Source organism: Opisthocomus hoazin, chromosome 4 (genome assembly GCF_030867145.1).
Source record: "Opisthocomus hoazin isolate bOpiHoa1 chromosome 4, bOpiHoa1.hap1, whole genome shotgun sequence".
NCBI lineage: Eukaryota > Metazoa > Chordata > Aves > Opisthocomiformes > Opisthocomidae > Opisthocomus > Opisthocomus hoazin.
In genome coordinates this window covers 55,185,840-55,202,081 of record NC_134417.1, presented here as the reverse complement: position 1 = coordinate 55,202,081, position 16,242 = coordinate 55,185,840, and the positions used below count along the sequence as shown (strand labels likewise).

At 41.2% G+C, this 16,242-nt stretch overlaps 1 protein-coding gene across 1 annotated transcript in view; it reads right to left on the bottom strand.

Moving 5' to 3' along the window:
- The window catches only part of COLQ (collagen like tail subunit of asymmetric acetylcholinesterase), a 43,124-nt gene that overhangs the window by 18,159 nt on the left and 8,723 nt on the right, over window positions 1-16,242 (bottom strand). The window contains exons 2-9 of the mRNA XM_075417433.1: window positions 11,652-11,764; window positions 9,805-9,909; window positions 7,107-7,151; window positions 6,359-6,385; window positions 4,570-4,641; window positions 2,121-2,183; window positions 1,079-1,105; window positions 377-421 (exon numbers count right to left, since the gene is read on the bottom strand). Coding sequence (XP_075273548.1) covers window positions 377-421; window positions 1,079-1,105; window positions 2,121-2,183; window positions 4,570-4,641; window positions 6,359-6,385; window positions 7,107-7,151; window positions 9,805-9,909; window positions 11,652-11,764 — 497 coding nt within the window. The remainder of the gene's footprint in view (window positions 1-376; window positions 422-1,078; window positions 1,106-2,120; window positions 2,184-4,569; window positions 4,642-6,358; window positions 6,386-7,106; window positions 7,152-9,804; window positions 9,910-11,651; window positions 11,765-16,242) is intronic.

Sequence of the window (16,242 nt, the reverse complement as noted above, 5' to 3'; positions counted from 1 at the left end):
CTTAAAAGAACCCCCAAGCCACAAATCTCATCCCCCCCCACCCCACGTTATCAGATCACCAGCTAAAAGCATTTTGGCAAGTGGTCGTGATTCTGGACTGCACAGGCCAGGAGAGACTGAGGTTACCTCCAGGGAAATCCCTCTCTGACTCATCACCCCACAATGTGCTGGGGCTGGGGGGCACACGGACACAGAGGCTGTCCCACCGCCCTTCCATCAGGAAGACCACTGCCTTCCCTCCCCACTCTTGCCCTCATGGGAAGAGGCCTCCAGGCTCCCTCCCTCCATACTGCTCCTGGGTTTCGCTATCAGAAGTTCATTAGTCCTCATGTGCATGTTCAGCTAAAGCTCACAGCCATTTGGAAAAGAAAATTACCTGGTCTCCTTTGACTCCTTTGTCACCCCTGTCACCTCTGGATCCCTGGAGAGATATAACAGGGTGACAACAGCTTAATTACCATCATTTCATGAGAAAGCAAACAATACTTCTCCTACACGAGGTGTGTTATTTGGAGTCCCACAGAATATAGTAACATCTTCAGAGTGAGGTATATGGCAGATATCCTGAAAAGTTTCCTTATTACTCTGATTGATATTATAACAGAATTAAGAGTAAGCCTTGTAGGAAAAGGCACTCCTTCTCCCCAGATAATTGCTTTAAATATGTGCTTTTTAGGATGTAATACTTCCAAACTTGATTTGTTTCCCCAATTGGCTTCATTCAAATTCAGGTCCTACTAGAAGGTCTTACAGTAAAAACTGTCTGTGTGCCAAAGTGTATATAGCCTAAATAAACCAGACCAACAATGAAGGATTATTATACCCATTCTACAGATGGGGAAACTGTAGTGAGGTGCACTGTGGTAACTTGTTCACAGGAAGACGGGGTGTAAAACTCACTTCTTCAGCATCCCAGCCCAAGACACCAGACTGCGCTCCTTCTCGATGCTTGTTTTCATTTCTCAGTGGGACCTTTAGACATCACTCCATCAAAATTCAATCCCATTTCTGCAGTCAGGTTTTTTTACATAACTGTTTCCAATTGTTAAATTATACATTATTCTATTGTCACACTGACCTTTTCTCCTCTAGTTCCAGGAAAACCCTAAAGGGAATGATAGATATTTTAATTTTTCTCGATTTCAAGATCACCCAAGAAGCCGGACTTTCAAACTTTAAAGTGAAGAAAAAGAATGAAGCAAAAACAATTAATTGCATCAACTTGTAAATGCAAATGAATATTGATAGCTTCTAAAAGTGCACTGAAACAGAACTATGAAATACAAATGAAAGGCAAGACAACTCAGCCCAAAAGCCAATGTGAAAAAGCCAGGTAAAGCCAGCAGGTTTGATAGTGCTTTAAAATTGAAACAAGGGAAATAAAGTGTAACTGAAAGTGAAAAAAGCCTTAGATGCCACAGTTAATAATCTAAAATAATTTTAGCAGTAATCTTCCTCTTTTTTTTTTTCCTCCCTGTGAAACATCCTGAAATTATACTTAAGTAATATTCTAATGCGAAGATTACTATAAAACTGAGTTTCTCTTTAAGAAACATATAAACAACAATGTTCAGTTCTTCTGCCCTGTTCTTTATTTGAGTAAACTGAATACATAATTTTTTTCAAGGACCTGAAAATATTGTGGCTTATATTTGTAAAGGCAGAGGCTATGCTATAGACAATGATGTGCAAGTACTAGAACATCCAGACCAAATTGTGTTTACTATCCAACTGTCAATACATATGCATAGTTTTAGTAGAGGACCAAAATGATCTCCACAGTCTTATGAGGTGGGTGTAAAACTCTGCAGAAATGATTTAATGCTGCAGATGTACTTAAGAACTCCAGTTTTCTAGTGGGATACAATTATACATGAGTTTTGCTTTTAAGATAAATTTTTACATTACAATGATTTATACCAAAGCATTTTTATGAAAAGCCAAAAACACAGCCAAGCCCAACCAGACAACATAACCTTGCTTGAAGAAGAACATATCTTTTTAGCTGTATTAGAAAAGATATAGCTTGATAAACACTTTCCAGCAAATTCATGAGGGAAGCAGCTGTCAGCAGAGCGTTAGAAACCAATGTCTTAAAATGCAGCATTTGGTTAACAAACCTTGGAGCCCATTGGTCCTCTTGTACCTGGCAATCCCATCACACCCAACTCTCCCTTTTCACCCTAAAGGGGTCAATAAAGACAGTTATTGATTGTGGCTCTCTCATGAGCTCGTATTTGAACGTCTGACAGTTTAGAGGTTCAGGTTTTATGTTGAATAGTTGAGACAAGCCTGACCTTGGTGTGGCATTGTAGTCAGAGGCTACATTGCAATTGTATTCTGCCTGATTCCTCATACATTATCTTATCCTTCTATTTGCATTTTCTTGGGTGTGTAACTAGTGCTTCAGTTTTACCAGATGCTATTAGAGGACATGCAAGCAAATCAGCAGCAGCAGTGCATCCTTTTTCCGCGTGAAGGTGCATTGTCTCCACCCAGGATCATTTCCTCTGAGTTGCAGAAAAGGAAGGTGTTTTGCTGCAAGCCTTTATGGCTTGAGAAGGTATAGTGACTGCTTTTGTCATAGTTCTGAGACATCATGAGCTTTACTGTGGTTTGGAGCCGGTAAAGCATGAAAAGGCTTTACAACAGCTTCTCTGGCTGCTGTCAGCTAATTATATCTAGGGTGAAATATGGAGTAGTCCCTAAAGACATGCAGCAGCCCTGCTAGCAGAATACAATTGGCTCTTGTTCTGCTTTGGCTTTCACTGCCCTAGTAGTGGAGAGGATTTTCACATTGGCTGCTGCCCCAGCAGAAGTTCAGAAAAGACTTGAAGAAGCAAAGTAGGAGAAATAAGGATTGGACTAAGGCTGTGTCAAAGAAAGGGAAGACAAATAAGGAGATCCAGATGAAGAAATAGAAGTCACAGAGATGGGAATGAGAAAAAACAAACAAACAGCATATTACCAGAAATTAACAGCGAGAAGAAGATGCAGCAAATGACAATAGTGAAAATGAGTATCAGGATTTTGGGAAGATCAGAGATAAGAAGAGAAAGGAAAGAGAGACACAACAGTTGAAAGCGAGCACAGAGATCTGCTGGCCTTTGTTTGACTGGAGTCTTCACTGACAGGCAGGAAACTGAAATTTATAAAGACCAGAAGAAATGAAAGTGTGAACCCATCTAAAGAACACAGGAGACAGGTATCAGAGCAGGCAATAAAAGCAGAAGAACTGGAATCAAACAGCAAGGAGGATTTGCAGTCAAAGTATAGGAAAAAATACTACTGAATGTGGGGGATGCTTCTAGGAGTGTGATGAAAAAGCATAACAATAGACAAAGAGGGAATAAAATCAACATTAGGAAGACTTCATAAATAAAACTAGAGTTTATGTAAGGAAAAGATCAAGTGAGTGAGTTTTCTGACTGCTTTGCTCTCAGCACTAAGACCGTGAGAGAAGGAGGTGGTTGGCCCTTCCTTCTGCCCTCACTGTTCCCACTGTGGGAAATCATAGCACACAATGCATTTGAGGGTGACATCATTTCCCATCTCACAGTTCGAAGTGAACATTGGCTCCTTTCAAGTACATGCTTTCTTGTTGCTTGCCTATATTCCCATACACTATAATATGATGTTCTTCATCTAACATAGCTGTGAAGAGCTTGAGGGACTGCTTCTGAGATGTGGCTAGATTTCAGAAGTCATCTACTATTATTCTTGCAGTAGCAAGAACTACTGCATCACATCCTCTGAGGTGGAGGCACCAACCTTCATGGAGCAAATGAAGAGTCAAAGATTTACTTGAAAATGCAGCTTTGAACTAAACATTGTGTGTGGTCCTTTTGCCTGATGCATACTGGAATGAAGAAAAGCAAGTTATCTCAGAAGTCGCCATAGAAACTCCATATACTGTGGCTCCTGTGAAGAGCTGTATACCTTTTGCGTAAGATAATACTCAGTAAAGGGCTGTCCTGCAGTTTTTTATAACAAATGCAGATAAAGCAATCACTCTGCTGTAGCAAAGCGTGTCCTGCCATTTCTTCTGCTGTTCATTATTAAAAATCACAGGAATTAATGTTTGTTTGCACGGGAATGAGCTTCAAAGATGTGATCAGCAATCCTCATGTTTGAACTCTCTTTCCACTGATACTACTAGCCCGGTATTTTCCCTCTGATCACAAGGGCACTCAGTTCTGCTTCCAAGAAGTACACCTTTGGGCAAAGAGACCATTATATAGAACAGTCGTAAAGATGATGATCCATTCTGAAACACTGTTTCGTGTGATTGTGAGACATCAGTGGTTATCAATGAGTCTTCACTAGATTGATTTTCAATTTCCCTTTGACATATTTTAATCAATATAAGAAGTGCTAAAGGTGGAGTAAACTAACCCTAGACTGGGCAGGTCTTTGCAGAGTGGTGTAAGAAATGGGACAAGCAGAGTGTCCTTGCACTGCTCCAGCTTCCCAACCTCCAGAAGATAGCAGTTTAAAGACTTTCTGAGACCACTGTTCTGTTCAGATTGTGATGTTGAACAGATGATTCCATGTGAATTTTAGTCTTACCTTCGGTCCCACAGGTCCAGGCCATCCTACCGGTCCTGGCATCCCAGGGACGCCCGGGGGACCTGGTCTACCCTTGAACGGAAAACATCGATTACAATGATTCATGTAACATCATTCCTACACACAGACCTCCAACGCAGACAGGAGATATGGAGGAATAAAGTCTTATCAGGAATAGACCTGCAAATGTTTCTTTACTTTGTTTTTAATACAAAAAATACTGTATTGTATTCATAATACAGTTTGTGTTGATGCTACTGGAGGAAGTGTGGGTTCACAGAAATACCAGGTTATACTGAGTCAAATAAGTACATCAGCCACAGGGTAAATCTACATGCAGTCAAAACAATAATCCTAAAAACCTAGTATCAATAGCTTAAATCCTCTTTTCATTTAATAATATGATGTAAATCAAAAAGACCTGCATGTAATTATATCAGTATGAGTCCAGTTTAAATTAAGAACAGAACCAAACCTTTAACCACAAAATTCCTGGTTTTATTTACTATTATTATTCCGAGCATTCTCCTAGTTATATATAATTAGAGCTTACTGGCTGTAATTGCTCTTTAACAGCTACTACGTGACTAGCAATAACCACATACATACAGTCCTTTATCTATTTTAATCACTGCCTGTAAATCACTCTTTAAGTATCTCCTAAAATGCTGCAGATTAGTGTTATTCCACCGCTTTATGCCACTTGACAATATAATCTTGGAAATGTCATTGTGACATTTGGGACTGAGAGACCACCCACAAGCCAGACAGCTTTGAGCAAGAGTTATACTGTTTTATTTGCAACCTGAGCAACTTCTCTGTTGGAACTTGCTAGTTTTTGTCAGAAGAGTAAGTACTGATGTACTGTGTTTAAGGTTTGCACTATTCTGTAGTTTGGTGGGTGACTCTCTCTGAGACGTTAGTGTTTCGAACAACTGAATTTATATAAGTAGTATTTTTGTTTACTGTAGGGCATTTGCAATTTAGATCAAAGAAAAAGACCTCTTTTTTATGTGTTTCATATTTATCTGAATTACTGATTGGTAACTGGTGTTAAAATCCTTTGTATATTATTAGAAGGCTGTTAAAATCCTTGGTGTATTATTAGAAGGGTACTTCTTTTCCTGGTTAGTGACTACCCCCTACATATCTCTGATTTCATCCTGCATTTCTGTCTTCTTTTAAAGTTAATTACATTAAATGGAGGTACTTAGTGACTGCGGTAACATATTCAGTTTCATCACATGTAGGGGCACATATTTTTGACAATATATCATGGCTCATGTTACCAAGCATAGGATTGTAGTCAGCATATTGCATTGGTGACAAAACTCTGTAAGTATAATCATTAATGGTTATTCCTCCTTTGGAGGTACTTGGCCGAGCCTCATTTAGACTTTGGAAGAGTAAAAAGTTTGGTTTTACTTTGGTTTTTTTATTAGTATACCTTTTATGATAGCTCACATACTCTGCTTCCCCAGTCCACAGAGACATAGGTCAGGTAATTTCCCACTCTGTTTTAGTTGTCTAGCCCAAGCTGCATGCTCTTACTGAGGGAATCTGTCAAACTCCAACCAGATGGGAGAGCTCTCCAAGCCTGAGCACCCAGCTCTGCAGCCCTGCACCCAGATCTCCCTGCCACCCACCGTGGGTACCAGGGCAAGCAGCACAAACCTGTTGAACTTCAACATCAGCCAATTTTTATTTAACTATTGTCTGCAACCTGTCTCTGACAGCTGCTATGTGTCAAGTATTAGACAGGTTTCTGAGACAGCACCTTTGTTCATACCTTTCTTCCTGGCCTGCCAATCTCCCCCTGCCAGAGAAAGGAATACGTTAGTCTCTTAGGCACCACACGAAGCACAGTGACTCATTAGTCAGTGCATTTATTTTAAAAAATTAAATAAATATTGGGAATATCTTTGTGTTCAGGACTTTACTTCCAGAGGTACAATGAGAAGAATTACGTTAACAGAGCTCTTTGGTCTTTCCTGTGTTCTCAGCCCTAAATCTACTGTCATCCCCGTGTATAACAAAGCATGTAACTACGCGCCCAGCTTCAGGTGTAAGGCTCTTTAAGCATCATCATGGAGCAAATGCTTTGCAAATCTGAAGCCATAACTTCACATACAGGCCAGTTTTAACATCTGAGCTGACTCCTACAATTAACACTGCATGGGAGAGCTCTGCTTCTCACACCCTCCCAGAGGGACAGGGCTTTCAAAGGCTGCTGGATCAGTACGGATGCGGACTTGTGCACCTGAGATGCTTTCTTAATGCACACTCTAGACAGAGGTAGCTATCATGAGAAGCCATAAGGAATATTTCAAGACTGAAAACGAGCACTGAAAGATGAAGCTTTAAATTACAACTTCGAAGCAATTCACAGCTTTAAATTCAAATTCAAGCAAATCTCCACATCCAAGTCCTAGCATTCACTAAACAGACAAGGAACAAAGTGAACACACCCCCCCTTCATCCCCCCCCTTTCTTTGCCCCTCAAAACCATACCAAATTCCCGAAGAACAGTCACTTACTTTCTCCCCTTTTGGTCCCATTATACCAGGAATTCCTTGTGGACCCTAGGGAGAAAAGTGAATGCTATTATTAAACAGCATTAGTAAGCAGGCACTGGTAGTTGTCTTCCCTCAATCCTCGACCCTGGGAACAGTGTGAACGCACAAGGTTGGGGTGTTGGATGTGTTTGAACATGGCCTCTAAATGCCAGGTCTGGGCCACCGCTGAATGCCAGGCTGGAGAGTTGGGCTGACATGAGAAGTGCAGGAACGCCTTCTAGACAAAGAAAACTAGCGAGAAAAAAAAAGGCCTGGGGCAAAGGAAAGATGAGAAGTTATTGGAGTCCTGAAGAATTAGTGACAACGAGGACACAGAGACACCGCATCAGCTGGAAGAAGAGGTCAGCCAAAGGGGTGGTAAGGGAAGCGGCATAAAAACATGTAGGATGGGCTCTGCAGTGTGGTATGGACATGGAGGATTGCCGCTGCTTCTGAATCCTGAAGATATTTGTCTCTCTCAAATGAGGCTAATTCTCCTTTCGGGAGACTTCTTAATCCAGGGAGACCTTGAAGCCCATTTCAGAAAAAATATCAGAAAAACAGTTTTGTTTCTATAATGCCCCATGGCCTCACGGACCACCTTTTAGTTTCGCACGACTAAGGAAAAAAACCCCATGAGCCTGCCTCAGAGGGGCATTAAATTCTCCTGATAAATCTCTGCCCAGATTTGGATCCTGGCTGTCTTATACTGTCCAAACCATGATGCAAATTGTACATGAGTAGGAGCAAAGTGTACCCTCAAATGCAAACTACCACAACTGTTTTCATCAGGAGAGTTATTTTATGTTTTCAGTAATGTAAGTTAGAATGTACTCTATTAGAGTCAGAGTCAAATTTCATCTTATTTCTTTCATTTTACCTTAGGTTATACATGGGAGGAATTATACTCTGAGTTACATTATTACAAATCTAATTTTCCTTCTTATGAAAAACTGTTAAAATTCAGCTCTGAGCCAACAGTATGAGCTTTTACAACTCCTTTGAAAGCCACGCAAGCTACTGCAGAAAGGAATTCAGAAGTATCTCAGATATTTTTTTGTAATGGTAGCATTTCTTTCCAGGTGACCATTGTCATAAAAGTATTGCCCAGAGGACTGCTGGGTCTAACATCGTGCTGTTACAAGACACAGCCCCGTAATTTATAATTAAAAATTCCAAAGCCATGTTATACCCACCCTACTGTCTGCTGTTGTGATAAAATCTACCAGCCTACTCTATTTAAAAATGTTCTTGGAGGGATTGTAGATCATTTGGTCACAAGATTAATATTATTTATAGCAATAGACCTTGTAGAACAATAGAATTAATAGCACTGTTCTTCCAATTTAAGTCAGAGACCGTATTAAGAGGACTTTTTTATTAAAAAAGACTGTCTAGTGAAGACTGAAATAACTACTGCTTCTTTTACATGTACTACAACTCTGGATCGTGGCCAACCACACTGCAGGGCTGTTTCATAATGCAGGAGACTTTTCTCAATGCAGGACAGGACAAACGCTTCCCATGGCTTCTCTCCACACCTCGTCATTCACATGCTAAATGAATTTGCCTCATCCTGCCTCTCAGCAAAGACAAAATGGCAGAACAATAAAACCAAGATTCATAAAAGAAGACTTTGTGGTTGTCACATTGCAACTGCTAGACTATTTACAAATACCTTCTGGAGCATTGACTTCTAAATAATTAAAGCTAAGCTTTTTGCCACATAACTGAACCTTTACTCTGATGTACTGTCCATACTTTCTAAATAGTGTTTGGGTGCTTGTTAACTTCTCAGGCTGCCAAAGCCTCAGTCCTGTGCCATGTCTGCTATTAGCTGCATTGTAACGGAACTGGCACCCAGGGGCCTCAAGGAAGAACACTGTCCCAGACCACCAGGCACAGCACATAGATCAGGACTATCTGTGCCCCAGGAAACACTGGAAGTACCTCTCCATGAAAAGTTTCATTTTTCTTTGGAGGGAATGAACTGGAATGCAGAGGCAGATGGGTGATCTTCCCCACACTACAGAATTGTTTGCAAAAAACTCCCCCCTAGAGGTGGGCATTTCCTCAGAAGGTTTCTGACCTCCCTTAGAAGGTTTCTGAATGTCCAAATAGTAGAAAATGAAATGGGAAGTCAAAAAGACTGGCCCAAGGCTAGCCAACAAGTCAGAGGCAGAGATGTTGCAGGTTAAGGCAGGAGATCCCACATGTCCTGAATCCCATCTCACTGCTCTCCTGAAGCCCCTCCTTGCCTCTGATGTTTACTGTAGGTGTTTGCCTTCTTAGCGATGTATTCCACTAACATTCAAGTTCATCGCACTTCTTGGGCATCTATTCACATAAAGGGCAAAAGAATCTAAAGCTATGAAAAAACTAATTAAGAGCCTCTGAAGGCAGCGATGGCACCCCTGGGATTTTTGACGGGTGCTACCCACTGTAAAACTGCACAAAAATGAAGGGTGAACTTGAAACCAACTGGAGTACGCAAGGCAGGGATAAGAGCATACGGTAAAAAGCCTACATGATTTATGCATAGTCATATCAAAATGAAATTAAGCCAGAGCTTGGTGTGCTTATTAAGTGGTAAAAAGCATTTGCAGATGTTTTACAGCTTTATAAGTACCTTGGAGCAAGTGAGACGAGGATGTGGTTTAATCACAAATGCATCACTCACCTGGGGGCCGGGAGGCCCTGCAGGGCAATGCAATTCGGGCAGAGAGGAAGCTTGTGTTACCTGGAGCTCCTGGCACAACTCTTTCATATCCAGGGCAAGCAGCTTCTACGTAACATAAAACATGTGAGTAAACATGCAGCCATACGTAGCCTGTCAGAGCATTGCATAAAGAACCAGCCAACAAATGCTACAGCCTCAAGAGAGTTTATTTGCTTCCTCTGGGAGAAGCCTGGGGTTTGTCACAAGGTTATCTTCACGGATGCTTGAACATTAGCGCCTCAGCATAGCGTCCTGCCCCAGGCTTCCTCCTCCTCCTCTCCCGGAGGCACATCGCAGCCGGCCTGCCGCATGCCCCTCCGAGCCAGCGTGGGACCCTGGCCTATTCTTAGACCTGACCCTGCTCTCTCCATCCCACTTTACAAGTAGCAGCTCCCCTTCAAAAATAGTGTCTTTGCTCTAATAATAGAGACTATGCTCAGCGAGGGTATAGGCAGCTTGAACTTCGCTCCAGAATATACTGACCCGTAGGCATTCATTCACTGCAGACCAGAGCCAATGCCTTTAATGATCAACGAATGTCTAATCTTTTGACTTCAAAACTAGGCTTGCATGAGTAAACCGGCTTATTTATATCCTGTGACAAAAGCAATCTCGCCTGGAAATGCAGACAAGCGCTGAGCCAGAAACACTGGGTTAACACAACTGATCTTCAGCTTCCAAGTGAAAAGCCATTTTCCACAAAAGCTCCAGCTAGAGACTCCAAAGCACAAACTGCTCGTAGTGAACTCACGTGGCTCCCACCTTCCTAGTAACTACTCGTATTTCATGTTTTTATGGGGGAGATGGTGTGAAGGGTGATTTTATGCTCAGTTTACTCTCTGGGCTGCCTGGGAGAATCTCAGGGACCCTGGTCCCAACCTCACTCTCACTGAAGGAGTACACCACTTGCCTGAGGAGATCTCTGGGTCTCCTTTTTGTGGAAGTCAAGGCACGGGGAGGGGATGAGGAAGGGGGAGGCAACTAGATTTTGGTTGGGGGGGAATAGCACTCTGAGCTCAATTCTGATCTCTCTGAAGACAAGGAAGGAATTTACCCTATATTTTTTCTTGGGTTAGTTCTTGTCAGACATCTTACTAATCATTATTTACATAACACTATCAATAATTGCAGTATTTGTATATGGTAAGTGACTAGTAAATTTAAGAATTAGTAATTACAGAGTAGGTAGAAAAATTCTTAATGTTGGGATGGAGTTAACAGACCCTGGCAATAACAGTAATTGGGCAGACTGCTGTATCATATACCTATTATATCCTATATGTTGGATATGTTAACTTAAGTGTATGGATACTTCTATATAGCAGGTATGTGCATAGGTGGGTGAGTGAAAGCTCCACACCAGCAACTCAAACACATCTTTCTTTCTGCAGAATGGAACGGTGGGAATAAATTCCATAGGATTACATAATGTGCACCCTGAAATCATCGTGCAGGGTGGAAAATTGCCTTTCTGTCCTTACTTGGTTTATTGCATCATCATGTGCTTTAGTTCAGGATTGCCTTACTCTAAGAAAGGTCCCAAAACAGAGTAAGGAGAATATTTGAAGTTAATTGAATTAACTGCCTGCACAAACCCAGCCTCATTTCACTCCTTCAGCTACTTGAGATTTACTTCAAGCCCCAGTCTGGGATGTTGAGTGATTGTCCTAACAAAGCCATATCAACACAGCCAGACGGGTTTGCTGAGTGATGCCACGAAGCTGTGCTTGAGAGGAGAGGATGCTTCACTCTTTGTCATACACAAGAAGTCATGTAAAAGAAGAGAAAGGCTCCTGGGCCACACTTACGGTGTTCCAGCGGTGCCTGAAGTACGGTGGCGGAAACAGGGGCGGTGGAGGAGGGCCAAGGAGGCAGCACTCTCTGCGGTTGAGCTGTTTCTTCTGTTCCAAACAAGGAAGATCTGTTCAATACAAACACTCATCTGTTGTCTTGAACACCACAAACAATTTCTTACAGAATAAGAGGAGTTTTCTTTCCACAGGATTTTCCTACATCCTCTGTGCGTTGGTCGTAACACTGTAATCCAAGCAGGGGTTTAAGAAACCCGGTGGTCCCTTAAGTCCCTGAAGTCTTAAGTTCCCTCTTGTGCTGAAGGCTATACAGAGTTTTAAGCTCCTAATGTGGCTATGACAGAGGATGATTTTGGAAAATTTCAGCTAGGCAATATTAGAAAACAGATTAAAATATTTCTCACTTTCTCCTCCCTCCGTTCCAAAAGGCTGTTAGAAATCGCATCTTGTGATTCCCGCTGCAGCCCGTGTGCCAGCAGGAAGCACGCTGCCGTGCTGTTGCCCACCAGTCTTCCCTGCGGACCGAATGGCCTCAGGCACCTGGATGATAACAGAGTGGGAAGCTCGTCCACAGCACATTTGCTTTGATTTTCCCTCGGACTGAAACCAGGTTGCCTTATTTCTGATAGTGCATCATCCCTAAGAATAAATACTCTGCAACCCACATTTAGCTGATAGCTTTGCCACCGACTGCTGGTAAGGCAGGATCTCAGTTGTGTTCGGCAATGTGTTTGGCCTTTTCTAAGAAGTAAACTTCCATCAACAATATAAGAAGCTGTGACCAAAGATTCACAGAGAAAGGGTGTGAAGATGATGCATTTATACTGTGGGGTTTTTTTTTCTGAATCTGTTTACTCCTTAGGAAATACATCTCTAGTTGGGGGGGGGGGAAACGACCTTCTGCAACGGTTTTGCCAAGGACAGTAAACATTTATTTATGTCTGTTGGTTTCTTCCTCTGGCTAGTGGCAGCTGGAATGGGTGTCTGTGAACTGAAGGGTGGCAGGGAGCCAAATACAGTAGGAAGAAAAGCCTATGGTGAAGTATCTGGTATTAATAGAAAATCTCTATATTAAATTCCTAGCAAGACAAACCTGACAAAATTGCTAGATTTGTGTGCAAATCAATTGCAAGCTGGATATTAGTCACATCTCAAGGTAAGGTGAATTTTCTAAGGGACAGAGATACTTCCAGTTTTTCAAATATCTCAGAAAACGTGTTATATCAGTTCCACTATCCCACATTAATAGGGACAGCATTTCCTCAGTCTTGATGCACAGAAAAGAGCTGCCAAGATGAGCGTGATTCAGCAACATTCAGGAATAGTTTGTATTATCCAGATTTTTTTCTCTATCAAAACCCTATTTGCGATGATACCTTTGATGGATGAGTCGATTAAAGTCAGAAAGGGTCCATAATGACGAATCTTTCTCAACTTGTCCTCACAAGTTTGAAACTCAATGAAAAACTTCAATTTAAGAGAAAGGCAGAAGATATATAACAAAAAATAGCGACACATGGTTTCATTTAAAGCTTTAAATACGTACTGAAAATGCCAATGCCTTTTAAAAAGTCATAAAGGTTTGAGTTTGCCTGTCTCCAGTTTTCTCATAAGCAATAAAATACAAAGATATGTAGAGTTAAGTTTTGTATTGGCTTATCCTGAATTCAGTTGCTCTTACACAGCTGTAACTAAGGTCTTCAGTTTTTACCATGCATACTTTTGTGGTTGTCTTAATTTCAGGATTGTATCTGAACATATTTCATTGGGACTAAACTGCATATTATTAAAGCAATAGACCGCTTATAATTTAACAGGCTATAAAATGTGATTATTATTTTATTTTAGGCCACACTCCAATATCATCACTCTTTCTTAGTATTACCTTATTCCATGATCCAGTTAAATGTCAATAGGATTATTATCATTCAACAAGAATAAGAAAATCAGAGCTGGCCCAATATGGCTTAGTTGCTGAGAGATCGTTACCAGGCACTGTAGAAAAAGGTTTGCATTACTGCAGTTGTACTGCTACTTTAAAAAAAAAAAAAAAAAAGTAAGATTAAAGTGCTGTTCTTTAAATATTTTGAAAAGATAAGATTAAATATAGATGTACATCTATAGCTTTAATAGGATACTTATCACATCCTCATGAGTAAAATCAAGTCCTGGGTTATAAAATATTTGGATTTTCCTTTTTAGCAGCAAAGTCTGAAGTTCTGTGGAACAGGTTTTATTGTGAAAAACACTACAGCTAATGAAGTTTGGTAGCAAAATAGCTATTGATTTCAGTCTTTATAGTCTTATTCTTATACTACTGTACCACAAGTTAAGCTGAAACCGAATTTAGGTTCATTGGGGTAAATGGTGATAGCAGGCACTGATCTCAACGTGGAAACAAGAAAAAAATGTATCTAATTACTATTATATAGGATAGATATTAATTATATAATGATATAGGTAGTTAATATTTCAGGGGCTCCATCACTAACTATGGCTATGTTCTGGAAGGTGTATTTGTAAAGCAAACATTAAAGAAAAGGCTGGTCCAGCAAAAAAAAAATGAGTCACAGAGTGACTACAGGTATGACTGCTATAGTTTGATCTTCCAATAACCACCGCATTTCATTGGTATGGATTTTGTAACTGTGAAAGGTCCAAGATGTACAGTCATTACAGTATTGGCTTGTTTTATACCATGAAAGGTTTACCTTGACAGGCTTACAGGCTCTCTGCAAAGGCAATGTATATTTTTAGGCTCCAGGTTAACTCTGTTTGCTAAACACAGCTTCAGAATACTCCAGTCCCCATCAGTGGAAAAAATCTCAGCCCAAGAATAGGACTGTCATAGTTTTCTGTGAAATATGAAGACCCTGCCTACACAGAGCATGGCTTTACATACGTTGTATGGAAACTGCTCTTTCAGCAGCTTCAATATCCAAGAACGTATTCAGTAAGAAAAAGAAGGCAAAATGAAAAACTCCTTCTGGGACTCCTCTAAGTGGCGGTTGTTTTCAGAGAACATAAAAATCATAATAGTCAGCTTTAAAATAGAAAGTCTTTACCATTTTCAAACTCAAATTATTTTTATGGTCCAGACTATATGTTAATCTAGTTCAGGAAAGTGACTATATAAATCTATGGGTATACTGGCAATGGTTGCTTCAGAAAATAACATATTTTAGATCAGCTGTGGCAATGTTTTATTTTGTTCCTGCAGATTGTTTGCTTCTGATCACAGCCGGAATTTGGGAACTCTTATTTGAGATGGTTCAACACAGAGGCAGAGAGAAGCCTTGACCCCTGCTGACGTCCCAGGAGCAGGGCTCATATGAGGTCTCTGAGCCCTCCTAGAGCTGACCTTCAACCTTACGAACCCCCAGAACAGCAACGGACGTACCAGAGAAGTGATGCCCTGCGTTCAAGTTAGATTTACAGGATTTAATTGAAAAAAGTCGTAAGTAAACCATGAAAGCGACTTCTATCTTAAAATCACAAAGCTGTAGGCCAGCTGTCAGAAGGAAAGGACAAGAAAGGAAAAGGATACTTAACACGCATTTCCCTTCCTATTTGCAACCACATTCTTCCAGCAAACCCTGACGGGAAGCCAAGCTGCTCTCCAAAGGCTTGTCACCCTGGCAGCAGCACTGGTGGCCTGCCCAGCTTGTGACGGGCAGGACTCCGCTAGACGGAGACCTCTGATGGCTGATACCCCATCACAGGTGCTTCTCCCACTTGGATGGCACTCAGAATTAATGATAAATGAGCTGGGCAGACCAGGCAGTGAGCGAATGTGGGCTCGCCCAGCTGAAACGGAGGCTTCCATCTGCTTTGTTGTCGTTCATGCGGGCTCCTCTTACCCTCCTTGCAAGGAGAGCAGCGCGCCACAGGCTGCAGCCACCCCGTACTTTTCTGTACATCTATTGCAAGGTGACTAAGGCACTTTTTCCTTTTAATTCAGGAAACTTTAAGAGCTTGTCAAAGGTGCCTTTTGAAAGCCACACAGGTCAAAATCCTTTATTTACAGAGCAGATGCAGGTATTAAGCTCTCCTTTAAAATCCCAAAGCCAGGCAACAGCATTAATGATACATACTTTTTAAAAAGATGTTTAATGAAGCTTTGTGACCCAAAATGTGCCTTAAGGACATGTAAGCAGAGCTGGGAATGTGTCTGGAGCTGGGTCAGACAGGCTGGCAAATGGTCTGCACCTCTCAGCAGCCTTTTGAACTCAGAACTTGTAGTTCATGGCCTAAATATATCTTTTCCTATAAACCAGCTAATATAAATATGCCAAAGAAATATACCAAGCCCTACAGGTTAGGTAGTGATGTCTGTGCAGAGGAGGCGGTGACCCATGAAGCTCCCGTGGGAGTTACAGGATGAGGTACGGGTCTGCAGCTCTGCACCGCTTCTGGTTTCATCTGGCTTGAAACAGGACTTCAGAGTCTTTACAGAACAGAGCAAAGCTGATCTGAAATTAATTCCCCATGCTTCTGACAGAAAACTAAAAAATCCAGCAGAAAACTTGCAAGTTTCTTTTCAGCCAAGAACTCTTATAAAAATTCAAAGATACTCTGTTTTTAATCC